This window comes from Archocentrus centrarchus, chromosome 12 (assembly GCF_007364275.1).
Source record: "Archocentrus centrarchus isolate MPI-CPG fArcCen1 chromosome 12, fArcCen1, whole genome shotgun sequence".
NCBI classification, from domain to species: domain Eukaryota; kingdom Metazoa; phylum Chordata; class Actinopteri; order Cichliformes; family Cichlidae; genus Archocentrus; species Archocentrus centrarchus.
The window spans coordinates 6762626-6789138 of record NC_044357.1 but is presented as its reverse complement, the minus strand read 5'-3'; the positions used below and the strand labels follow the sequence as shown (position 1 = coordinate 6789138).

Sequence of the window (26513 nt, the reverse complement as noted above, 5' to 3'; positions counted from 1 at the left end):
GGGATTTAAATATCTCCTATAGCGTGCATCTCTCATTTGGGAATACTTTCGCAGGCCCAGGATGTATGTTACGACAAATCTACATAAAGAAAAAGAACAAGGAAACAGGGTACTCTGTTCCTGAGAACTTGACGATGAACTGAAAATATACCTTAACAAGGAACTGACGATACCTTAACCCTGATGAGCACATATTTGTACCACTTCAGGTGCCTCTAAGAACTCTTGATTTAATTCAGATGTGGTGCAGAACCAGCAAAACAAGTAGTGACACTGTAGTTTTTTCTACTGAAGACTACATACTCAGACTGAGCTCTGAAGCTAGGTGGGTTTTATTGCCGATTTGAGGTCAATTCAGTTTCAAGTCAAAGTATTATAGCTAAAAGAATAACAGCTAGTTTTTTTCCCCAGTTATTTACCTTGCTTTGGGGAAATATTTTGATATTTAAAACTTTTTGTTTTTGTTTTTTCAGCGTGTGATTGGACTGAATTCACCTCAGTCTTGAATTGCAGGATCATCTAAAGGCATGGAAAAGAATGAAAAGCTAATAAAAGAGTCAGTGAGAAGTCATTTCCGATCTCTAGCCGCAAACAAAGAGTTTGCGGACTATGTAAATGCCATTGATATGTCAATGATTTCATCATCTTTTTATCATGTAACATATAAAGACATCGTGTTGGGGTGGGATGGGATGGGGGTGGGGTGGGGGGCAAGGATGCGTAATGTCCAGTGACTTATGTTATGATAATAGTTCTGTTAACTCCTGAAATGCACATGTTGCCAAAATACCATCAACGATCATGTGTTACCATGAAAAAAAAATTAAAAAAGAGAAACAATCGGTTTTGGTTTGTATAACAAAAGAATGATATACTGATATTTGTCGAGTATTTCTGAAGAGATCTTTGTTTTATGTGTTAACTACAGACTCTTTCCTTTCTGTTATGCTTTACTTTCAATGTATTTCGGTATGATGTACGACGGTTGTTGTTTGGTCACATCAGGCTTAACATCTCAGACTCAGTTTCGTATCACTAATGGATGACTGCTTGTTGAAATTTCAACACCCAAATATGTACAAAAATCTGTCTCTAAGGTTGCTTGATCGTGGCCAAGCGGACAGACTGTGAAAGAGGCTTGTTGCTTTCTCGGATTATGATGACATGCTGATTTTGATTTTGAAAATTATAATGTTGAATGAATTCCTATTTGTGAATAGTATTCCAACTCACCATGATGACAATTTCTGTTATTGAAACACATTTTGAGAAGGTCAAATAAAAATATTTTACATTCAAAAAAATGCTGTCCTGACTGGATTGGTGGATTATTTTTAGCGTGCAGATGCAGATGCAGATGCAAAGCAAAGCGGTAAACACTCTTCTTGTGCACACAGCTTCATGCACCTCCCAGACAGAGTCCTGAGGCCCAGATCCATCACTGTGCATAAAGTTGTGGCTGAAACAGGACTATTTATGTAATTAACAGCCACACGCTAGTGCACCCAGTGCTGCTGTTGTGTTCAGGGTGAGTCACACAACCAATAATATCACACAGAGCCACTGCGCACAGATGCACACTAAGAGGGTGGCATAGCCTGAGACGGCCTGTGACTGGAGAACCCGCAACCTGTCACAGTAAGTACCTGTAATTCATCAGTGGCTTCCTCCTCTGTGTGGTCTGCTGTTAGCAGCTACCACACTGGTCACCCACAGTGTTATGTATTGAATCCTGTGTTGTATGTGTATATACACTTGGATACCACATGGCTGCTTCCAGTATAATACAGAGTTATACTTTTAGAAACCTTAAATATTTCACTGGCATTTAGGATTGCTTGGCTGATTTTTTTTTTTCAGCAAGCTGATTCGTGTGTGTGTGTGTGTGTGTGTGTGTGTGTGTGTGTGTGTGTGTTTTTGGGGGGGTTGCAAATAATGACTGGCTAGCTTTTTTAGTACATTTTCCTCTATTCATAAAGTGTGTGAATAGAGGAAAATATACTAAAAAAAAAAAAAAAAAAAAAGCTAGCCGGTCATTACTTGCATTGTTCCTTTTTTTAATTTCCTGAAACCCAAGCTCATGTTTGTGATCCATTTTTAACTTCTCCTAACCATGTGAGACTGCTTGGAGCTAATAAGCATATAAATTAAGCTTCCTTTTTGAACAGGAAGTCATTACTTTGTTATACAGCTGTTAGATACCTTCAAAAAGAAGGGAATTTTTTTTTTAAGTATGTCTCATACAAGGTATCAAGACATTAAGCCCCACTTAAAATATCTGAATTTAAATTTTATTCAATAATCAGATGTGTTAGCCAATGATTTCTCTTGTTTTTAAAGAAAGATGCCACACTTGTAAACCAAAAGTGTTCTGATGTATTGAGGATTCATGTTCAAGACAAAGACAATTAAAGTATTTGGCTGCAATAAATATTACAGTTACAGTGTCTTAGTATTTGGTTTGACATTCGTTACATTGCAGAACTGCTTAGTGGAGCATAAACCACTTTCTCTGGATGCTTCACTGAAATTTTCCTCCACATTTCAACCAGTACAGGCAGGTGTCTGCCACACATGATCACTGACAACCTGGCAGATGGACACACTGTGGAACTTTGAGCTTTAGGTCAGGGCTCTGGGAGGGCCAAGGCTTTGATTTTCTGATGGGCAAAATGTTTGTTTGAACAAGGTTCGGTGTGCTTTGAATATTTATGCTGTTGAAAGAGCTAATTCTGTGACATGAATAATTATTTTTGGCTTTTTTTGTTGTTGTTTGTTTGTTTGTTTTTTTTAATCCAAAATTTCTCTATAGACTCCCAAGTCGACTCCCAATAGGCTCACACTCAAATCCATGTATCTTACAGCACCTTTATGCTGTCTTGTTGCCATTCTTCTCTGGTCTTCTCACACAAACTTTCTCTGATCCATGTTTGGATGAATATTTAGCTCCTGGGCATCAGGATTTATTCCTAGTTGTCTTATTCCTCATCATCATGGTTGGTTTCCATCATAAAACTCTCTCCATACTTTCTTTTTTTCCTTCTTTCCCTCACTCACTCAGATTGTGGTCCAATCTGCTGTTGGTATTTCTGGGTCTGCCTGCTTGACAATATTCCCATCTGTGGAGGATAGAAAAGTTTTTTGCTGACAAAGACAGTAGCCGTCTCTGTGTTTGACCTTTTCTCCGAGCATACTTCACTTGTCTTTGCCATTTTCGCCGTTTTGTTCGACTATCCAGTTCCAGGATCATCCTGTTATCAGTAGATACGTTCCAGTAAATCTATGCTGGTGTTGCCATTCAGAGATTTGTCTTTCTGTGACGACCTCACTGTGAAATTTGATAATTTACCTTTATTTTTTTAACTCATTTCATGCCTCAAGAGAAACAACAATTAACATCAACTTAAACATAATATTTACATTATGTACATATTGTTAAGATTTTCTTGTATTTAGGTGCCCCAGACATCACATGCTGACTGGTTTTACTACTGTTTTGACAACCTCTTCCTCCTTAAACAGAAAACAAAAAAAATGTAGGCCATTCATAATCACATTTTATTTTATTTATACATCTATTTACAGTTTAACTTCAAATTAAGTAATTCTCTTTTACTTTGTTATACTCTTAAGTTTATGTGACTTACAGTAATTTGAAAGAGACTTCACAGTCACAGGACTGTACACCCTTACTGCTTCCATAGGAATTAAGAGGGTAAGTAGCAGCCAGGTGCTGCTAGTCAAATATACTTCATCAGCAAGTGTGAGCACCTCTATAATAAGAGAGGTTTGGGCGGTTTCCTGGTGTGGAGCATTCAGGTGTGTTAATACAGTGTCACAGCCTTCACTGGAGTAGATGTCCCAGCAAAGTCAGCCCAAGGTCAGACTGAGCAATGCTCAGAAAAACTACAAAAAACCCAAAGAGCTACATCTCAGACTCTACAAACCTGAGTTTGCATGATAAATGTTAACGTTAATGACAGTACAATAGACAAATGAGACTAAAGAGGGGATGTTTTGCCATAATGCACAGCACCACATTTGGTGAAAAGCAAACAACATACCAGCACAAACACCTCATACCAACTGTCAAGCACGGTGGTGGAGATTTGGGCTTGTTTGGCAGCCACAGGACCTGAGCACTTTGTAGTCACTGAGTCAACCATAAACTCCTCTGTATACCAAAGTATTCTAGAGACAAATGTGAGGCCATCTGTCTGACAGCTAAAACTGGGCCCAACTGGGTCATGCAATAGGACAGTGATCCCAAGCACAGCAGCAAATCTACCACAGAATGGATGAAAAAGAAAATGAACAAGGTGTTGCAATGGTCCAGTCAAAGCCCAGACCTCAGCCTGAGGAAATGCTAAGAGCTGTGCATTTTTTAAGCATCTCTTGTCCAGCAGCTTTTGCAATCAGAATCATGATCTGAATGCACTGACAGTTTATCTTTTCCAAGATAAGCTCTATAAATTGTCTTGTTAGTGTTTTTCTTTGTTAATTGATTTCTATTATTTCTCACACAAGTGCATGTGAAATATGGCAATTCCAGAGCTGACAGGCAGGAAATAAGAGCGAGAAAGAAAACATGAAAAAACACAATCCTGCACAATCCTGATGTCGTGTGTGTGTGTGTGTGTGTGTGTGTGTGTGTGTGTGTGTGTGTGTGTGTGTGTGTGTGTGTGTGTGTGTGTGTGTGTGTGTGTGTGTCATGAAATGTACTTAATAATGAGGGTGAAAAGCTGCAAGAACACCCCCAGGGAGCCAGACACAGAAAGAACCAGGAGGCCCAGGTTGTCTGCAGCCCCCCCCAGGAGCACTGCAGACCCAAGGCCACACATCCCGATGGCAACCACATGCCCACCCCCAGAAGAGGAAGGAAGGAAGCCCTAGATGGAGCCCTCACAGCCAAAGGGTAAGAGCCCTAGAGAAGCAGAGGTAATGAGCAGCCCACGAACCAAGAACATGACCCCAAGGCCCCAGGCACCCTGTTGCTGCTAAAGGTAGTTCACAAGCTACTGAATCATGGAGTGCACTTAATTTTCCACAGCACTCCATAGAGCCCTGTGAAAACCTTTTTTCCAAGGCTCTCTCCTTTTTAAGTAGTGCTTACTAAATACAAGCTACTCTAACTTGCCCCTCTTAAAATGAAGTTCCATGATATGTTTATTTCTTCTTTTTTTAAGGACATGTGTTTATGTAAGTCCAACATTTACAATTTTACAGTGCTGATTTATTTATTTCAGTAGGATATTTTTATGTAGCTTTGCGCTAAATATATTTGTTTTCCATTCCTCTAATACCCGTTTATGATGCATTTATGGATAATAATAACCTTATGGACCTCATAGAAATTTGCTGATATTTAACTGTGTGGAGTCACTGTGCCTGATCACGGTACGGCTCTCAACATGTAAATACTGTAAAAGAAAGGAGGAAAGGGTTGCATAAGCTTCTTAGAATAATTTCTTTAGATCTGAGCAGAGATGTTGAACATTTTCCATTTCTAAGACTGAACACACTCAAAGTTGCTGCCAATGTCTAGTGAGATTACACTCTGAAATTCTTGCCAGTGTCTGCTGGCAGAAATATAACTTGCCTGTAAGTAAAATCTTATGAAAATGTCAAGTTAGAAAGACAACCATTATATTTGTTGTAATAAATGCTGAGGCAGTCATTATCAGAAACAGGTCTTTATTCCCAGAAGCTGGATAAGCTTTAAAGGAGAGCTGAACCAAACCAGGGGACTGAGAAAATGCAGACAAGTTGTTTATCTTATTAAATACACCAAATCAAGATATATCACTTATATATATTTTCTGTCCTTTTTCTCAGATAGTACAAGCAAGTCATACTTACCCTTCTGAGCATGCCACCATGTGATGATATCATTTGTGCAGCAATGGGGAGACTTGACATTTTGTTTTGTTTATGTTTGAAATCTCGGCCTGTAACATTTATATGTGTCTGACAGCATTTAAGCGATTAAGATGGCGCACAGGATCCCAACACATCATTCCACTGTAGAAGAGCTGAATTACACAGCTGCTTGCTAACCTAACTGAGGCTGCTGTTGGATTAGCAATTTAATTTGTTCTCCAGGAAGCTAATTAAACAGCACACCAGTAGATGCACGGCATTGATTCCCACAAAATGTTAAATAAAATAAAAAATGTTTAAAAAGAGGCTGGAAATGCATTAGTGCAGAGCCATTTGTTCTCAAATATGCTGGGCATTGTAGTTTTTAGCAGGAGTAAATGCATTTGTTTTGGGACCATTTTCAGAGGTGGACTGATACATTTTTGATGATGTAAGTATTCACAGCAGCAGAATGGTGTATGTAGGATTTATGACAGTGTTCTTCTTTAGGCTAATGAACAAGCACATTAACCGCTGTAACAGTGTGTTTCAGTGGTGTATCACTGTGAGGCTTATCACCATCGCTACTCATTTTGCCTATATTTTTCTTTACTCTCATATTATACTCTTTACTTTTCTTAAACTGTTTTACTCTTTCAAACTTTTACACCTGTGTGAAATGGCTCGAATTACACCTTCCTCCCATCTTACCACCAGTGACCATTATAATTTGATACAATTCAATATGCAGATATTTAGAAAAGGTCTCTGCCAACCTTTAGATGGAGATCTCCTGGTCACTGATAGCGTCTGGAGGTCAGTACTGTCACGCGGGACCTCGAAGCGGCGATTATCGGTGGCCAAATTCACTCCTTATTCCCAAGAAACTCAAAAAACACAAAAACATCTGAAAATGAAAATCATTCCTGCTCGATCACGTCGGGCATCACAATTGAAGAGATGTAAATAACATGAGTGTTGCTGCTTAAGCCTTTAGGTTTCTGCGTGTTCGTTTATCGAACAGGAATGACACAAACAACGGAATAAGGAGTCCAGTTATTAAATTTAATAAAGCCATTTCAAACAGTTTTACAGATTAATCAGGACTGCATCTCACCCCCGTGTGGGACGGCACGAAGTTCCAACCTCTTCTAATTCAACTTACAGTTTCATATAGTGACAGCTTATCAATCTTGGTTACATCATATACGAAGCAAAATGTGGAAAACAGAGAATTTCAACAGGAGGGTGACCTCGAAGTCTCCATTTCTATCATTTTGTAGTCTCCATCAGTGTGGTCCGTTGCACAGGGAGAACACAAAGTTCCTGATGACACTAAACATTATAAGCTCCTGTATTTTTAATCAGTTATGTTTATCTTCCAGTCTAAGACAAATTTCTCAAGCAAGTAAATGCACATAAGGTATACATATGGCATATACCATGAGTATATTCCTTCAGTATCCCTGTTCTTGCAAACTCGCCTGACCTTAACCCCTTAGAAAATCTATGGGCTATTGTGAAGAGGAAGATGTGATACACCAGACCCAACAATTCAGAAGAGCTGAAGGCCACTATCAGAGCAACCTGGGCTCTCATAACACCTGAGCAGTGCCACAGACTGATCGACGTCATGCCACGCCGCACTGCTGCAGTAATCCAGGCAAAAGGAGCCCCAACTAAGTATTGAGTGCTGTACGTGCTCGTACTTTTCAGTTGGCCAACATTTATAAAAATCCTTTTTTTTGTATTGGTCTTAAGTAATATTCTAATTTTCTGAGATGCTGAATTTGGGGTTTTCATTAGTTGTCAGTTATAATCATCAAAATTAAAAGAAACAAACATCTGAAATATGTCAGTCTGTGTGTAATGAATGAATATGATATACAAGTTTGACTTTTTGAATGGAATTACTGAAATAAATCAACTTTTTCATGATATCCTAATTTTATGGCCAGCACCTGTATAAATACTGCATACACACCAGCTCAGGTGATGCATCACAGGTAAGCTCAAAAACAAGTCACTACAATCACTTACAGAGCAAAACAGGAAATCTTTGTGAATGCCAGAGACTACTTTACACGGAATTTGGCAATACTTCAGGTGCTGATGGTTGAAGAGCAAGAAGTTTCAAAAACTCTACTCTGAAAAACACTATGATAATAAGTGCGTGTTATAATTACATCATGTCTACCTGGCCACAACACCATAGTGTGTCAGAACAGATGCGTTGAAGAGAAACCGCTCGTATGAAAGCTCATCCCCATTGATGAAGAAGCTGTCGGGCATCAGAGGGTGCCAGTGGTAGAGCTGGCTGAACTCCAGAGCAATACGGTTGCCATACTGGAAGTGAGAGCCAAACAGCAGGGTGGGCCAAAATCCCTGCTGCAGTGTGCCCAAACTTGGTCAAGAGCTACAGGAAACATCTGACCTCTGTAATGGCAAACAAAGGTTTCTGTACCAAATATTAAGTTCTGTTTTTCTATTGTATCAAATACTTATTTTTCAGACCATATACACAAAAAGCTAAAAACTCTATTTTATTTCAATATATTTGTAACAAATATTTCAGTTTTTACCTACGTCATTTTATTGTTAACAAAGGTGAAGCTGGGCTTACTGGCACATGTAACTTCATCTGTTGAACCAGTGATATTTTGTACTGACAAACAGTATAAATATATATTTGTATTTTAAAAGGATTTTATCTGGGATAAAGTTGGTAAGATAGCTTCCTAACAGTCAGACGTGCATCCTAAGACTTCCTAAGATCCTAAGTCCTGCCTGACCACTGAACTCCAGTGGAAGGATGCGTATGAACTTAGCATATGCTAACTTGCAGAAACATTTGGTACTCTGAAGCTCCATCCTGAAGAAGCAGAAGCAACAACACTCCATGCTCCATCCTCCTGTTTCTGGTTCCCGTGGCAAAATTATTTAGTGGGTGTTTTTTTTTTCCTTCCTTTTTTGCCTTTAAAAACATGTTTCCTGTGCACTTTCATTTGTTCTCCTGCACCATAATAATGTACATATAAATACATTTCCCATCACATTAATACATGTGACCAATTTCCAGAAGGAATGAGACAAAAAAAAAAACTGTTCTCTTTTATAAATGTTACATAACTTTAATTTAAAACAGCAATTGCCTCAAGCCTCTATAATACTGTAGAGTCCCAATACTCTATAATACTGTAGTATTATAGAGGAGCCCAACAATCCAATGATCCCCTATGAGCAAGCACTTGGCAACAGCAGGGAGGAAAAACTCCCCTTTAACAGGAAGAAACCTCGGACAGAACCAGGCTCAGGGAGCCATCTGTCATGACTTTACAATATATGTGCAATCCATAAGGAATACAAAAGAAATGTATATAACGTGGAAATAAAAAGAAGCAAAATATGCAATCTCAAAAACCTGTTGAGGTTCTCTTGAGTTATCAATCTTTGTGTGAGAGCACAAATTCTTTGCCAGACCATGGAAGAAGTTTGTAGAATTGCAGTCCCACAGTTTATCAGTGGCCTCATGATAATATTTGTTCCTCGGCCCACAGACAGGGCCACAGTTCTGGCTCCAGAATAAACAGCTGCCATTGTTGTTCTAACTGTAGATGAAATAGCTCCTTCTAAACCTCTGTGAGGAAGCTTGTGGGCAGTATTTTCTTGGCTCTGTTCTTCTTCTTTCCTCTCCTGACTTCCATCTGTCAGAGAGGCCAAGGCTGTACTCCTAGAGAGCTCCTGTGTCTCACAGGTATTTCTCTCAGTCACAGAGGTGGCTTGGTCTGCCATGTTCTGAGTTTCTCTCAGTTGTTCCAAGCCTTTTGGCTCAGAAGGATGCTTCAGTTGTGAGAATCTTCCATTATCCAACTCAGCTTGAGTTGGATCATATTTTATTGGCGATAACTCATTTCTGTGACTCACAGAGGTGGGTTGTTCAGCTGTGTTCTGCTGAACTTCAGTCAGGGTCTCCAAACCTTGTGTAGGATTCGGTGACTGAGAACGGTTTGATTTCATGAGCTGTCCAGCTTTTTTAAAAACCCAGGGAATCACATGATGGGTCAAAAGCAAGAGTGGCATCTTTGCGTATCAAGCAAAAACAGTAACTTTGTAATCTGATTCTTTAGTTAAGTTCCGTAAGACTGCGCTCACTGTGTAAAAGAGAGATTTTGTGAATGTTTTCCCTGCTTGAAGGATTCAGATCAAAGGATGCCGAAAATCAAAACGTCACCTCTCACGACGTTCCAGAACACTGTGACGTCACCAGGTATAGGTAAATGTGGACCTGTGGTGACATTGTTTCCATGGTAACATTTTTTTTTTCTTTTAAATAAAAGCGGCTTACTTCTCAGTTATTGCTTCGATTGGAAAACAAACTGTGGGTGACCTGTGATTCCCAAAGTGTAGTCTGCCCCCCGGTGGGCCGCGAAGGTACTGCAGGTGGGCAGCAGTAATAACAGAAATTCAGTTTGAAATTACTCACAAGTATGTACAGTTACATATGTATATAAATTTCTTTATGTATGTGAAAAGTGAATTAAAACTGGTAATAGGACGTGCTTAATTTGTGATTTCACTCATTACAGTGACTTAAATTTACTGCTCTTGCATTAAAATTTGTGTCCCGGTGTTGTGCGAAAATCTGTTCCCCCTATGTTGGGAGCACGCACTGCAGGCAGACCTATTTAGTATCTTCTGTTTTATGACTGTGTTGTGTGGTAATGCACCACCTACTGGACTGGCAGGGGAAGTGATGCTCCTCACTTGCAGGTATGCAGAGCATTGGCGTGGGGCTGCTGAGCAAACCAGTCCAGTCCAGTCTGTGTGGTGGTGTGTCCTTGACCTAAAGTGTGTAGTTCCTATCTGTAAGGTTTTGACTGGTTCTTGACGGCTTATTAAAATATCATGTGTGTCAAATGTTTGAGTTATTCTAATTGAGTTTAGGTAGCAGCAATAGCTTATTAGCCGCCACTGTTAGCTCCTTGGACGTTGTACCTGATAAGATAGCCTGCTGTGCAGCTTGTTTAGACACAAGGTACTAGTATTACAGCATGCTTTATTATACTCTGTGTTATAACAATTTGTAAATTGCCCCATTTGTAGCTTGTGTGCCAGGGGGCTTCTGGTGAATAATGTTACTTTTTGCACTAGGGAGGTGGGGATGCCATTTTCAGTTTACGCCACTAAACGGCCCCTGTGACCTTTTATTAGTAGGTTTGAGCTAAGGTGGACTGAGTTACTCCTTTATTTTATAGGTTTATCTGGGTTATAGCTGTTCAACTATTGTTTCTTGTGTATGTATATGTTGCTTGATTTGGTGGGCATGTGTGAAATTACTTTAATTCTGACAATTACCTGAGTCAGTGAACTGACCTCACTGTAATGTTTGATTTGTAGAACCACACACCACTACCCCAAACCTGCAATAAAGCACTATAACAGACGACACGATCTCCAGTTTGTGTCCTGACCAGGGGCGAGCGTCCAACAGCCACCAAAGAAATCAGCATTCCAGTTCCTCACAATATTCTTAACTTATTTTACAACCACTTAAGCTGTCTCGGTCCTGATTTGGTTTACATTTCTTTAAGCACCAGACAGCTTTGTGCTCCTTAATTCAAGAGTTTTAACACATCCACATGCATGATGTCCAAACAGATGATGCCTTAACCTTTAGATAAATTAAACTATGAAAGATCAGAATTAAACATCTGACATCTTTAGAGAGGAGAATGTCCAAACAGCTCTGAGCCATTCCTTTGAATCACATCCAAAAGGGTTTCTACAGGAGTGCTTGCTGCTCAGCTAAACAGTGCAACTCAGAATAGCTTGAAGGAACAGAAATAGACTGAGGTCTCCATAATTTAAGCTATTCTTGTTCCCGATGGGTGTTTGGGGACAGCCTGAGGTAAGACCTGAAAAGCGCATCAAAAATGGAATGGGTCGTTTAAATAGGGCAGACACTTCTTTTGAGCCAAGCAAGTCAAGAGGATATGCCTGCAGTGTTTTCTCAGCAGCATTCAGCAGTCACTTTGGGGAATAGATGAGGGAAAAATCACAAGACTTGTCAGTTGCTATAAGTCTTGTGATGTTTAAACACAATAGAGTGACGACACTGATAATGCAAATGCTGAGTTAGCCAATGGGGTTTTTAGATCTTGTCAAAATTGATGGAATTATGAATGCAGGAAAATGCTGTTAGATTTTGATCCGTCATGCAATTCCATCTAAAAAACCATCTCACTGGCAATGGCGTCATCCGTCAGCAATAATCCAATAAGTAATAATTGGATAAGTATTTCCAAATACTCTAAGATTGCACAAATAAAATTATATTAAAAAAAAGCAAACGAAGTGAAATTTAATGCATTTTTGAACTAGATTTCAAAGTACGACACCTGAACCATCACTTGTACATAAACACGTTTATTCGGCCTGATATAGGTTACACATGGAAAAAAAGAAAAAAAAAATCTAAAGATCTATGTCCCTTTGTGGAGCTAATGATGACACTTTTAAAATCAGCTTCAGAGCCTCACTTGACAGCTTTCAACATCAGCTGCTGTAAGCTTTGAGGAATAAGCATAATCACATGCTACTACTGACCTGAGGCTTTTTTCCTGTCTTTAAAAAAATATAATAATAATAATTAAAAAAAAAAAAAAGGTACCCTCAGCACTGATTTACTCACTGACTGATATGGAATGTTGTGTTGGAAATGCAGGTTTAAAAAAAAAAAAAAAAAAAAATCCCAGAATTCTTCTCCCAGGCTGCTACTATGCGAGAGGCATTAACAAAACACCTCAGTCTCAAAGTGTGTTCAACAACAAAAATTAAAATAATACAAACCCGCTGCTGTGCCTCCATCTCACACTTAAAAGGTAGATATGAACAGAAACCATAACCTCAATGTTTGTTAGTTCATTAAATTTACAGCTTGCAGATCAGCTTTGGAATCTGATACATTATTAGGACTAACAGTCAAAGACACAAAGCAAAAACTGATGAGGGAAAAGTCGTGATATTTAACTAGTGTTAGTCTTCTTTTAACTTGTCAATTTAACAAAGTGCAAATTCTCATTTATATTACATCATAACCAATTTTAAAAATTGTTCATTCTCTATCATATAACAATGAAAATGGTTAATTCAACATACCCCCTAACAAAGCCATAACCAATTCACCCTCTCCACCAACTATAGTATCATCACAAGATTTCTTTTAAAAAACAAACAAAAACCCACTAAATACATGCTGCAAAGGCGCCCACCAATTTCTTTAAAACTTGACCAAAGCCTCCTGTAAATGGCCCCTTGAGTCTCTTGCAATATACCATTACTGTCAGCGTGCGTTTAGTTAAAATATATATATTAATCTATCATTAAATAGTATGCCTCTTACACAGTCTTGCATGCACTGAAGAGCATTTTAGGCAAGCTGTACAAGGAGGAGAGGCGTGTGGACGGACTTGCTCAGGCTGTAGGCTCCAGGCCAGGTCCAGGCACTCTTTTGCCACCTGTAAAACGTTTTTTTTCCCCCCCTGCCCTTTACTCCTTGCAACCACGTCAGTCCAAAAGATGGTTCTCCAGTGTGTTTTTTTTCCTTTTTGTTTGGGTTTTTTTTTTTTATTTTCTTTTTTTTTTTTGTCAAGTGAGCATTTGTTTACGTGAGTAAATGGGAATGTATCTGTGTGCGTGTGTGTGGTCCTAAACTCAGTTTCACAAATGAACTTTGTAGATCACTGAACTTTTGTTCCCAGCTTTCGTTGTCTGTTCCTAGAAGGAAAAAGAAAATTAAGCAAATCACAATATATTTGAAGAATCAGTCATATTTAAAGCACCAAACATTTCAATGGATCAGCAGTTTTGATAAGTGACATGAATATTTTGTGTCAAGCTCTCAGCATTATTGATATCTAAAATGTACAGAGGCCTGTACTACGAAGCAGGATTTTGGCTTATCCAGGTAACTTTTGGGGTTAACCCTGGGTTTTCCAAAACTACAGAAAGGTGTTGTTCATTTCCGGGGTAAATTGCTACGCTAACTTATGCCAGATTAGAGAACAGGTATGAAATCACTGCCTACTGCCCAATCAGTTCTCCAGAAAATGGCATCACCATTCCTGGAAGATCAGTTGGAACGCTGCAGGGAGAGTAGGAGGGTCTAAAGTTTTTCAGTTGCATCTAAAGTCGTGTTTCTCTGATGAGAATCAGTAAGAATCTCATCAGGGAAACACGACTTTAGATGCAACTGAAAAAAATCTTTATTCCTTTATTTTTTTCCTCTGTTAGCAGCAAACAATTTTAGTTTTATTGTTCTGTAAGCATTCACATATGATCCTAAAACAGGACACCTACACTGTCCTTGCAGACCTCACATCAAATTTGTGCACAGACTAAGCTTATGTAGAAATTCTGTTTTTCTATTTAATCTTTACTCTCAAACCCTTAAAACAGCACCGAGTCTGCAGCTGAGAGAATATAAACTAAAACTGTTGGGAACAGTTCATATTCGGCGTTTCAGTTTCAAATTGTCTGGAAGCGACACGATTTCACCGAGTCCTTTATTTACAGCATGTTTTAAGTGCAATAAAGAGCCTCTGCAGGGAGAATGTGTTTTATATGTACAGCTTGTTAAGCCATACTTTACTAAAACCACTGAATGAAGTGCAAACTGTGTGCCACAATGTCACGGGAATGTCTGTGTTAATTTGGCGATTTAGGAAATGTATAAAATGTTATATTTTATTGTAATCTGCTGCTGAGTCTTTTACTCTGCTGGAACTGTAGCAACCAGAACACAGAGCACACACAGAGAATACCTGTTCAATCAGTCCCATTAATTTCACTTATCTCTGATTTCCACGTCTCCTTTATCAGGCTGTGGCACAGTAACCTTAAATGTTTAAATGGATCCCAGAGCTCTCATGTGCAGCTGCCACCTTAGAAATAAACCGCAGCACTGAGAGTGCACTCAGCAACAAAAATTATTAACTGGAATTAAAATGTTTACTTTACTGCTCTGTGTGCCAAATCCCCAGATTAATGATTTTCTGCAGCATTCATCTGTTGTCCTTGTATTTTACTGTTATATTTTAGATTCAATCACCATTTGATAAGGTTGCTGGTGTAGGTGGCACAGGGACCATTTTCTGTTATATGACCCAATTGGTTAAATGCTGCCAACACCACCCCTTTCACGCGAGCGTGCGGGGAATCCCTGGGTTAACTTAGCGAGCTGATAACCAGCTTTGTGTGACCGCCAGTGTTAGGGTAAGTGAATCCAGATAACAGAAAGATACCCTAAGTATGTTGAACTCGCTTCGTAGTATAGGGCCCTGGACAACTGCGACTTCTTTTTACTGTGTGAAAAACACATTAACAAGAGAGCCTGTGAACAAACTTGATAGAGGACCACAGGAAAGCCACCTTGGAAAGCTTTGAATAATTGAAAAGTCTGAACAAGTGTCCAGGGAAGTTAACAGTAAAAAGGAAGAGACTTGTAAATGTACTGCACCCAATTAGCCCTGGCATATTTCTGGCTTGCCAACATGTTAGCTGTTACGTCAACAAGCCTTGAAAACCACGTCACCAGAATGTATGTAAAGCCTCTGTTTTAGATGTGGGAAAGTGAGTGATGAACTGTTACTACTACCACAGCATCTTACCGTGCCTCTGATCTGGTCACTGTATACTCAAACCATAGGATGTTGGGGATCAGGCTTGTGTCTCGCACCAGGAAGTACTCTGATATTGGCCTATGAATTGTTTAAAAACAAACAAAAAAAAAAAATCATAATTCAATTAAAATTCAAAAAAAGGACAGAATATTAGAGAACACATGCTAGACCGTTTTTCATTCACTTCAGGCAGAGGTTGAGTTGCCCTCCCCTGTGACACAAGAAGGAAGCAGGAAAATGAGAGAACTACTTACCATGCTGCTATTTTGGGGAATATTGGTGTCAGCACCTCTTGTGTGATAAAGAACCAGATTATGCCAATCGTACTACCGGCCACACCGCCATAGAAAACCTGGCTCCAGGTGTGATACAACAAGTAGACCCTGAAAGGGGAGGGACAGAAAATAAGAGACAATGCTGAAGAAATTATGTGCATCAGCATGTATTTCCAACAGTGTCAAAATGTTATCAGCATAGCAAAAATGATGTTGTTACACAGGAAATTTAAAAAAAAACAACAAAAAAACCGCAGGTTCTGCAGTACAAGAGTACACAAGTATACTGCGTATTTGTGACAGTCTATATATATATATATAGGTTCTCAGTCATCCAGGTCATTGTAGTCCTAAGAGCTTGAAAAGAAGTCCTGCTGCCTTCTTTTAAGGTTTTGAAGAGGTTTCACATCTCATCCAAGAGCCTTCTTCAGTTATAAAACCAAAAGTGGCGATACAAAGAGGGTCAAATACAAGAAGGGTTTCTACAGACAGATGTATGGATGTGCCATGGGCTACCCAGTGTCTCTACTGCAGCCAGCCTTTGCATGAACAAAGTGGAGAGGATCTAGCCACTGGTACAGATATGTGGCTGATACCTGGGGCACAAACAAAACCCAAGAAGTAGAAGCCTGTACTGATCACATCAACTCGGTGGATATATTTAAAAAAAAAAAAAAAATTAAAAAAAAAAGTTCACCAGGATAGTAGATTACAGTTCCTGGACTGTGCTGCTGAACTCAATATTGAAGTTTACCAGAAGCCCACACACAGAGTCCATCAGGACCCTGTAACACGGGGCAGAAAACATTCCCTCTAAGGTAGAAGGGAAAGAAAAGGCACATGTAAAGCAAGCTCTAAAACATCTGGTTATCCCAAGTAGGCCTTCAACAACTTTGCAAAGATGCAGAGGAAAGAAGGTCAGACACCATCTAGGGAGAACAGACGAATCAACACCGTCTGGAGAAGGCTTGTCAGAGAAACTCGGGAGAATTTTCTCCAAGTATGACATCCCAGTGTACCCAGCCACACCAAGACAAAAACTGGTTCATCCAAAGAACAAAACTCCCAAACACAAGCTACACAACATAGCAGATGCTGTGCAGTGCAGTGAGGAGTGCTCGGACCTCTACATTGGAGAAACCAAACAGCCACTTCACAGACGCATGGCACAACATAGAAGAACCACCTCGGCACCTGCACCTAAAGGATAAAAGGACACTCTTTCAAGGATGCCAGTGTTCACATTTAGAACTGAGAAGACTTGGGCTGCAGTTGGATTACTCAATTACTAAAGTAATATATCACTTATTCCATTGATTAACTAGATAAAAATTGTTCTGTTAATGAGCAATAATAAATATTCAAGAGAAAAAACGGGTCTTTTAAAATGAATTGCTCATTACAATCTGTAAAATGGAGACCAATGTTTTAATAGTTTATCTGCATACAATATCTGCCAAAAGAACTAAACCCTTTTCATTGCATTAGCATGCCATATTAACATTTTTTGAAGAAAACATTTTCTTAAATGTAAAAATAACCACAAAGACAGTAATGTCAAATAAGGTATACAAACCTAAACTAATGGCCTTCACGCTGTCCTCTCGAAACGCTTTCTTATATTATAAGGAGACAAAGTGTGTTCTGACAGTATTGTATCTACTGGATGAGATCGTTTTGGTGTGTGTTCACATGTTTGTGTGTCTGTGTGTTTAAGTGTGCTGTTTAAGTAAGTGTTTCTGTAAGCCTTTAAAAGTGTATGTGGTGGCTGTAACAAAGAAAAGTGAGTATATCAACATTCTCAGAACTAAGAATACATTTCCTGCTGCAGAAAAAAAAAAAAAGATATTCTGATGGGGTAGATGTAAAAAAAGTAATGTTATAAATAATTCAGTGTTCTGCCTAACAGCACAGAGTCAGTGGCTCAGAATTTTACTGGCCCATGTACATTTTGGGGTTTTTTGCATTTTTGGCCACAGCGGCTTTTATTGGCAGTGGAGAGCGACAGGAAATAGGGGAAGGATACAGGGGAAGACACGCGGGCAAATTGGCGATGGGCCGGGACTCGAACCTGCGCCGCAACGCGGCATATGTATGTGGTCGCCGCCTTCACCATTAAGCCATGTACATTTTGGCTGTAGCTCAGGAGGTAGAGCAGATCATCTACAAATTGGAAGGTTGGTAGTTCGATCCTGGCTGCTCCAGTCTGCTTGCCAAATATACTGAACTCCAGGTTGCTCGTCAATGTATTCACTGGAGTGTGAATGTTACATAGACACCAGAGATGCTGACACAAGGCAGGGTCACTAAGCTCTGTGCCCCCCATCTTTCCTATTAGACATCCCCTCAGGTAGCAGCTTGTTTTTGTTTTACCACCGACCACCACTTTGGCTGGTTTACACACACACACACACACACACACACACACACACACACACACACACACAAAAACCACTATGTCACTACATCACTAACACTACTGAGCGGTCAAGAGTGGATTAAAGTCCTGATTATACTCAAGGAAGGACAAAGATTGCATATAAAGTGCATAATTGAATGGGCATCTGTAAACAGGGTATATGCATGTAGCCAAGTTTCACACATGCACACACGGGAACATGAGAACCTTCCGAGCAAGAAAAAAATAAATAAATGTTTAAAATCCTTTCCCTTATTCTCACCACTTGTCAGAATAGGGGCAAGGATGTGGAATACAGTGCATACATATAATGATCATATAATTTTCCATCATATCTGATGCTTCAGTCCCTCTGCCTCTATTGTAAAGCAAGAACCTTCGTTAATGTTCTCTTTTATTTATTTATTGAGATGTGAGGAGGTTAGGGACTGGGCTTTACCTGCTATATGAGACTGATAAGGCAATGCCCAAGAGGATAATGGACAGTATGTGTCTCCACAGAAGGTCCACACATCGAGCATTGTTCGTTTGATGCATTCTGGGGAATAAAAGGGAAAAAAAAAAAGAAAAAAAAAAAAAGAAATAAAGTGGCACAATTTAAGGTTAATGTAGAATGAAAGGACAATAACCAAAAACACTCTTGTTATGCACATAAACAAACTGATGCAAAATAGAAATAAAATGCTTGTTTATGGTGGATACAATACACAATGGATGTATACATTTATATTTATTATTATTATTTACTTTGTGAACTAGTTACTGCAGTTTGAAGAAATTTCACAACTATATGTTTCCATCATTAAACAACAACTACTCACCTTAAATAAAGGAAGAGAAAGAAGTAAACAACAAAGAACCAGATGAGCTGGGAGTGACTGGAGGGCATCCCATACTCTGTGTGCACAGTTGTGTGAGCCCCTGCAGAAAGACAACAGAACCTCATACAGTAGTTTGTCTTTTGTGCATGTAATAACTTGGCTACAACGATAACCCAAAAAAGTTCAGTTTATCATACTTAAAGAAAACAGTTATATTGTCAAGTCTGAAAATCTGAAAAATGCAAGAAATTGCAATAATAATCAGTTATTAAAACATTTTTAAAATATTTTTAATGCCAATCAAATATTAACCATTCAGCCAGAAATATAATGCCATATGCCTAATGTGTAGGTTCCCCTCTTAAGCAGATGGAGCACTGGCACAGGTCATCTGGGTCATTGGCAGATGATCCCTTGGGTGGTGTGGGATCTCTTATTGAGCATTTTCCAGTTATTACAGTTGATGGATGATGCTGGGATTCTGGGAAGTTTGGAGGTTGGATCAAAGCCTTAGGCTCTTTGTTATGTTCCTTAATAGTTTCTGTGGCATATGTAGCTGTGCCCATTGGTTTAGTGAAGTCCCTTGAGTTGAGTGTCTTCACAAACAAGATAAGAAAGGAGTGGCATGTAGTTGGACTTCAACTAAAATTCATGACAGAAATGCTGTAGCCCATTGTTCTCCATATAAAGAAATGCCCAGTGGTTTTACTGTTGTGGCTGATTTTTCTACAAGTAGTTTTAATTACCTATGATAGATGCTGTAAGAGCAACTTACTGTATTTAATTGGGGCTCTTAATAAGCAGTATACAGGAATGCCAAGTTGTCATCATAACACATTTCAGTATAGAGATGAATTTATTGTCTTAAGTTTCAGTGCTATGTGCCTGAACAGATACTGTGGTTGATGGCAGAAGATGAATGGCTATAGTTACGTTTATGTAACACTTGCCTAACCTAGCCAGGTATACATGAAAAACAACTTGCTCCTTCACCCACCTGCGCATGGGCGCGGTTCTCTGAGAATGTGCTTCAGCAGCCAGTTCACTCCTTCATTCAGGAGGAGCCCACCAAAGAAGGAAATCTGGTTTTATTTGAAAGGGAAAAGAAAGAAAGAAAGAAAGAAAGAAAGGAGAAAAAAAAAAAAAAAAAAAAAAAAAAAAGAAGACCAACGTGTGAGTGTTTGCACATGTCATCAAGTTCCTGTGAGACAATTAACAGGCTGACTTTAGACATGTTGCTCGTTCTGAAACCACAACTTTCAAGTACATGTGCAGGACTCACCGTGTGCAGTTCCCGTTTAAACACTATGAGTGTAACAAAGCCCACAAGAATTGCTATGGGTATGAGACTGATGTAGGCCAGCAAGTGTCCCGTCAGATCATCTAAAACACATCAACAGATCACTGATATAAAAAGGTACATAGACATTAGAAAAGTCACTTGGCATCGGTGGGAGTGACAAGTTGAGGCTCTCCGTGAACCCGGATGGCCAAGACACTGTAACTACAAGCAGGAAGCTGGGTGGTTAAAGTAGCTAAGCCATCTTTAAACTAACAGACCACATTATTTGATCCAATTCAAACATCTCGGTCCAATGAGATTTTGTCACATTTATCAGTATCAGGCCACAGGGCTAGCTAGTATGTTAGCTACAACCCCGGCTACAGTGTTATACGAGGAATAGTCATTTACCTATAACACGGTCATACTATAATTTTTGTCCTTTCAGCATGCTTGAGTTTGGTTAAATAATTATTACGGTACACAACATATTCGTAAATACCGGAAAGAAAATACCGAAGATGATATCAAGACAGCTAGCAGGCTAACTAGCCTTCATTGTGGACACCATGACAAACTGCGCATGCGGCGCTGTCTCACAATTTTGCAGTCCGGGCTACATTTCCCGCTGTGCTCCTGTTTGTTGAGCAGCTCACAATTTGGCAGCAAAACCGACGGCCGTGTTCATTCAGTAGCAGCAAAACACGCACTGGCCGGAAAAACTACACAGCGGCCGGTGTCGACAGAGCTTCCGCAGGCACATAAAGATGTTAAGTCTACGTACCCTCGGGGAACTCTACGTGTGTCAAAGATATGGACCGCCATCGAGGTGGTGCCGAGCACTGCTCTTCCAACGCCATCTTACCCGGACACAACCGGGTAGTCCCAGCGAAACGCCCAGACAAAAGTGCAGCCAATGGAGAGCGGAGCTCAGCATTTAAACAGCCCCTGACAGCGGGAGCGAGGACCAATCCCGGCTGCAATCTGCACATGAGCTATTTTGTCCATAGAGAAGAATTATTGAATGAATTTAAAAAAAAAAAAAAAAAACTCCGGCAGTCCACATTAAAACAGCAAACAGCACTCATTCAAAAACAGTTATGGTCTTTAATAATTATCTTAATTAATTTAGACAATGGACGTAGACTGCTACTTACCACTTGGGTCGCTGACCTCAATTGCATTTGGCATTTACTGAATGTAAAAATCTGTATTTATCTGAGAGAAATTATCATCTGTTAAAAAATTATTTGGTACCACTTTCTATTAAGGTAACCTTTACAAAGCCTTTACAAGTTAAAATTAATCTTTACAGGATTATTTATAAATCATGACTAATACTGTATAAATCCATTATAAGTCACTTGAAAGACTGGAACTGTAGTTAAAAACTAATAATGGGGATACACTGATTGAGTTTTTAAGCCAATATCACACTGGCAAATACAAGTATTTTGTTTGTTTTTTAATTGCTTATTTCACTTAGATTTTATTTATTCCACCTTGTACCTAAGAAACAGAGAAATGTTTATTATTAAAAAAAATACTTAATTGTTTTGAAGTGTTTGAACATTAAACCTCTGCCACTGCCAATGGCAGGGCCAATATGGGGATATATCAGTGCATTCTGAATTAAATTAATTACTAGATAAATGTTAATTTTAGCCTGTTGATTGCCCTACAACTTACTTGTCCTCCTGTTCATCATTTCTAAACAACATTCAAAGCTAGAAGGACTTTTGTGAGAACACAGGATTTGTCAGCAACATAGACAGTATAACATGGATGTAACTTCCAGGTCCAAAAATTATATCTATTTATCTTCACCTTTACTTTTACTTGCATTCTATTTAATGGCCACAAAGGGCTTGGTTGCAACAAGACCTCCGATCCTATAGAAGTTTATGGGAAACATCAAGACAAGAAAGCTCCTTACCATGCATGGAGGGTTTCACTCCAAATCCAGTAGTACACTAAGCGGAAGGAAGTTGAGGACTAGTGAATGTCCGAACCACTATCCTGGAAACTACTAAGGACCAAGCCCTAAGCACAAGATCGAAAGAGGCTGGGGTCTACCAAACCAGGCAAGACTCCAGGTGCAGACTGTGGAGAGATACCCCTGAGACAGTCCAGCAGGGTGCAAGATGCTAGCAGGCAAGGCATACATGCAACAGCATAATCAAGTGGCCGGTGTAGTTTACATAAACATCTGTGCCAAGTATCACCTGGAAGTCCCAAGGTCAAAATGGGATATGCCCCCAAGGGCATGGTGGACAAGCAGAGGAAGAAAGCCATAGTGATAGACATAAAAATACAAGTGATGGCAACATCAAGAACAAGGAACATGAGAAGCTCAAAAAGAGCAGAGAGAAGTGTTAGAGAGGACGTGGGCAGTGACCCCCAAACTGGGAGAGTGGCTCCAGCAGATTCCAGGAACAACATCCAAGATCTCTTTCCACAAGAGTGTAGTCCTATGCGGTTCTCTTAAAACTCTTAAATTAGATTAAGCCAGTAGTTTTTGATATACCTATCTTACCTATAGTTTAAAAAAATGCCTATTAGAATGTTTGAGTCTTGTGAAACGAAAGCAAAAAAATACAAAAACTCTGTATCATTTAACAAAAAATAACATTTAATACGGAGAATTAAAATCAAACCAGTTTCTGACGTCATTTAACAATAGAAAAGACAAAAGGCATGAGTAGGACACTTGAAGTACAGCAGTGACTTTCAAAACAAAAATCTCTCTCTTCATTTTGGCCATCTGAAACTCTTGTAAAACTCTTGCATCGAGTACATGTTAAGAAGAAGACTCCATGACTGAATTTTATTTTTTAAACGATAACTTTCTAAATATTTCTAATCTGGGACCTTTAACACTTACAGCTAGAGCTAAGCCTGGGTCTACATGTAGCATGTTACACTGATGTGACCAGTAAGTGGACACAAGACTAAACAGAAGCACTTTCCCATAACAGCATTTTATCTGCATGACACACATTGATATAAAATGACCAAGAAAGGAGGAAAAAAATTTTTTTTTCAGACCAAAACAAAACCTAGTAAGCAGAATAAACAATTTTCATATTTATAGAGATCTGTGAAAGATCATTTCTCTACTGTACAGCATTTATGCTCTATATTATCAATAATATGTCAGTTCTTTGATGCAACAAATACATTAACAGCTATTAAAACAGGGTTATTGGACATTCTTGTATTTTTTTTTCTTCTAAAGTGCAAAATGCTCATTGTCACAAGAAGGAACCAAATTATTTTCTGTAAAAGCTCTATTCACAGTTTTGGTTCATGTTAGACAAAACCACCAACCAACCCCCCAAATACTGACTCTTAACAGACAGTACAGATTAAGGAGGTGAGGGGAAAAAAAAAATCCAATCAAAGCTCTTAATTTAAGAGATTTGAATTTGGATTATCAATGCCACCAAACACACACTTGTATGGATAAGAACGCCAAAGAGCTGCTGATTCAGATGATAAACTACTGACATTAAAATGCTGTAAAGTGATCTGAAATTTCTCTCCACACATAGACAACTGTGCTTCTCTGTTAACAAATAATCTCTTCATTAGACTTCATGACAATAATTTTGTTTCAATCTGTATATCACAAACGTGCCTCTGCAGTAGTGGTGCAATCGAGTATTGTGGAATAAATGCCATTCAGTAACAAGGTCACAGTACTGGGAAAGCAAAGCAGTGCACTTATATGGATGACAGTCCAGCTGTACGACGCCCGGTTCTTAATTACAGATATTTATAACATTAGAAATATCCTAAGAGTACTAGATGCTGTTTCATTTAGAGGTCGTCCTTACGGCCCCCTCTTGTTGGCGTACCTCGTCAAGCACCATTCTCCTCTTCTCTACTATGAATAATTCTGGTTCTCAGTGTATCACAGGAGCATGAATCATTCCAGTCTTAATACAAGTACACATTTACAATTGAGCTGTGACTTTTTGCTATTCCCCACTCATCAGCCCCTTTACTGTTGGCTGGTACAAGTCCAGTGAAGCTCTTCGTGACCCTACTTGTCTTAGTTGGTCCATGAAGAGTCCTCTGTGTCTCTGGGCAGGGCACCATTGAGCTCGAGGAGGCTATCGATTTCCAGATACCCAAGTAAAATCTCACTCTGGAGGTGGGAAAGGTTCAGGATGTCGTCGGCCAAACACTGCGCAGAGGTGAAGCGGACCTTGTCATGATCAAACATGTCCTTAAGGTACTGCACGATTTGTTGCTGCAGGTGAAAGGAGATGGAAAAAAATGAAAGAAAATTGTAAGTAACACGGTAATATTAACCTGGAGAGTACTAGATACTGTTTCATTTAGAGGTTGTGTCAATATATATATTTTTAAACTAAATCTCCACCAGCATCCACTTTTCTTTTTTTAAAAACACACCTAAACCCAGGGCCCTTTTTCATTTAAAGGTGTAAACACTAACATAAATGAGTCAACAAGTAATAGTAAGCATGCACAGTACCTGGGCTGTGACTCTGGCTCACCTACTTTAAACCTATCTTTGATGCTAATGAGTCAAAGCTGCCACAGAAAAGCTCTACTGCTTATGTTGTGTGAACAATACAGTGTCACGGCTCACTGAACAAAACAGCGCTATTGGTATTATTAGTGGCGCGTACTTCACCTGCTATGACAAGTGAGTAATATCTGCTTTGTTCAGGGATTATTCTTCATACAAGCTGTGATTAATGCTTTTGATTAAGGTTGTACAATTTAGACCCAAATATTTGCAAGCAATTCAATTGCAAGAATGTGTCAAATACTGACTTTAGAATTAGGAAATACTACCTGAGAGCACCTGGTTAAGAGATTTATCTTCTTCAGCATCTTCTACACTCCGTTATGTTTTATGTAATCATAGCCAGACAGATATTTCACATCTGGTATTCTTTTATTTATGGTGGACGTGCTGTTTTGCTTTTTTTAAATCTGAATATTTGTGTTGTGATTTATAGAAAGTAAAACTTCATAAACCCTTACCACATGCTTAATCAAGCACTTGTGTTTACAGCAACTGTGAACACTTTACATCTGGTGTCAAACTACTGTAGAACGTATTCATGAGTAACATGCCAGTACCCTGCACAAGATCAAATGCCTTTTTGCGTTCGACACACCCTCTTGGCCTTATCATATTTTATGCTCAATTAACTCAAGGTGGAGAAAAATATAAATAGAGATTAAAGAGGATTTCAGGACAAGTGCCAAGACAAACCCATCCCATCTTGCATCTCATAGGAGCACATGTATTCAGTTGGCCAAAGTGCTCAAGAACTGTCAGGAATTATCACTGTTTCAAATGCATAATCTTCCTTAGTTTAATATAAAACATAGAAACACACACCAGTATTGACTCCCACACATGATTCCACCTAATTCCAGAGGTGATGAAGAGTTCTCTGAAAACACTCAATCCATGTGGATTTAAAGTGTGGCAGGCCCAGTCTTCATGTGCTGCTAATGCTTCTGTCAGATCTGTTCTCAAGAAGTCACCCAACAAGGCAGGGACAAGTCCTCACACGTCTGTGATTACACGCCTGCAGTCTGTGTTCTAGATACATTAGACAGCAGCAACATGAGAGGTGGGATTGTCAGTTTCCCTCGTTAGCACAAGGACCAATGACATTACAGACCTGGTGAAAGGATGTCCTATTGAAGCAGTCGTGTTTAATGAAACGCAGATGAATAAATCTAACTCAAATAAACACAAGACGAGATGTTAATCAATCCCTTGTGCTAAAAGATGTTACACTTACATGAGAACAATACGGGTTGCATAAGGTTGATAGGTGAGGGTTATAAAGTGGGCACCCTCCATCTTCAATGTTTCATTGATTAGCCCACTACATCTCCGAAGGGCTCAACGGTGGCATCTGCCGTCCCAGGTCCACCCCCCCTGTCCTATCATCTGGTTCCTGATATTATCTTGCTGGGGCCCAGCAGGGATCGTTCCTTTTTATCCAAAGCCATTGGCTACTTCTTTCAGCTGCTGCTGAAAGAGCTTTGATAGTCCGCTGCAGCACTTTTCCCTGGATCCCTAAGTTTTTTATCAGTTTTATAGTAGACTTAGCAACAAATCCTCTACATCCTACCTCCACAGGGTAAATTTTGGTTTTCCATCCTCCCCGCTTTACT

General features: G+C 39.3%; 1 protein-coding gene across 1 annotated transcript; it reads right to left on the bottom strand.

Annotated features, from left to right (window-relative positions):
• Positions 1-12269: 12269 nt before the first annotated feature.
• On the bottom strand, positions 12270-21232 carry dolpp1 (dolichyldiphosphatase 1). The gene is made up of 8 exons (XM_030742542.1): positions 21121-21232; positions 20337-20437; positions 20052-20136; positions 19055-19154; positions 18673-18771; positions 15794-15922; positions 15528-15617; positions 12270-13635 (listed from the first exon to the last, which is right to left on the bottom strand). Exons 1-8 carry the CDS (start codon positions 21194-21196, stop codon positions 13599-13601), a joined length of 717 nt encoding a protein of 238 aa, XP_030598402.1. The 5' UTR covers positions 21197-21232; the 3' UTR covers positions 12270-13598.
• Positions 21233-26513: the final 5281 nt, after the last annotated feature.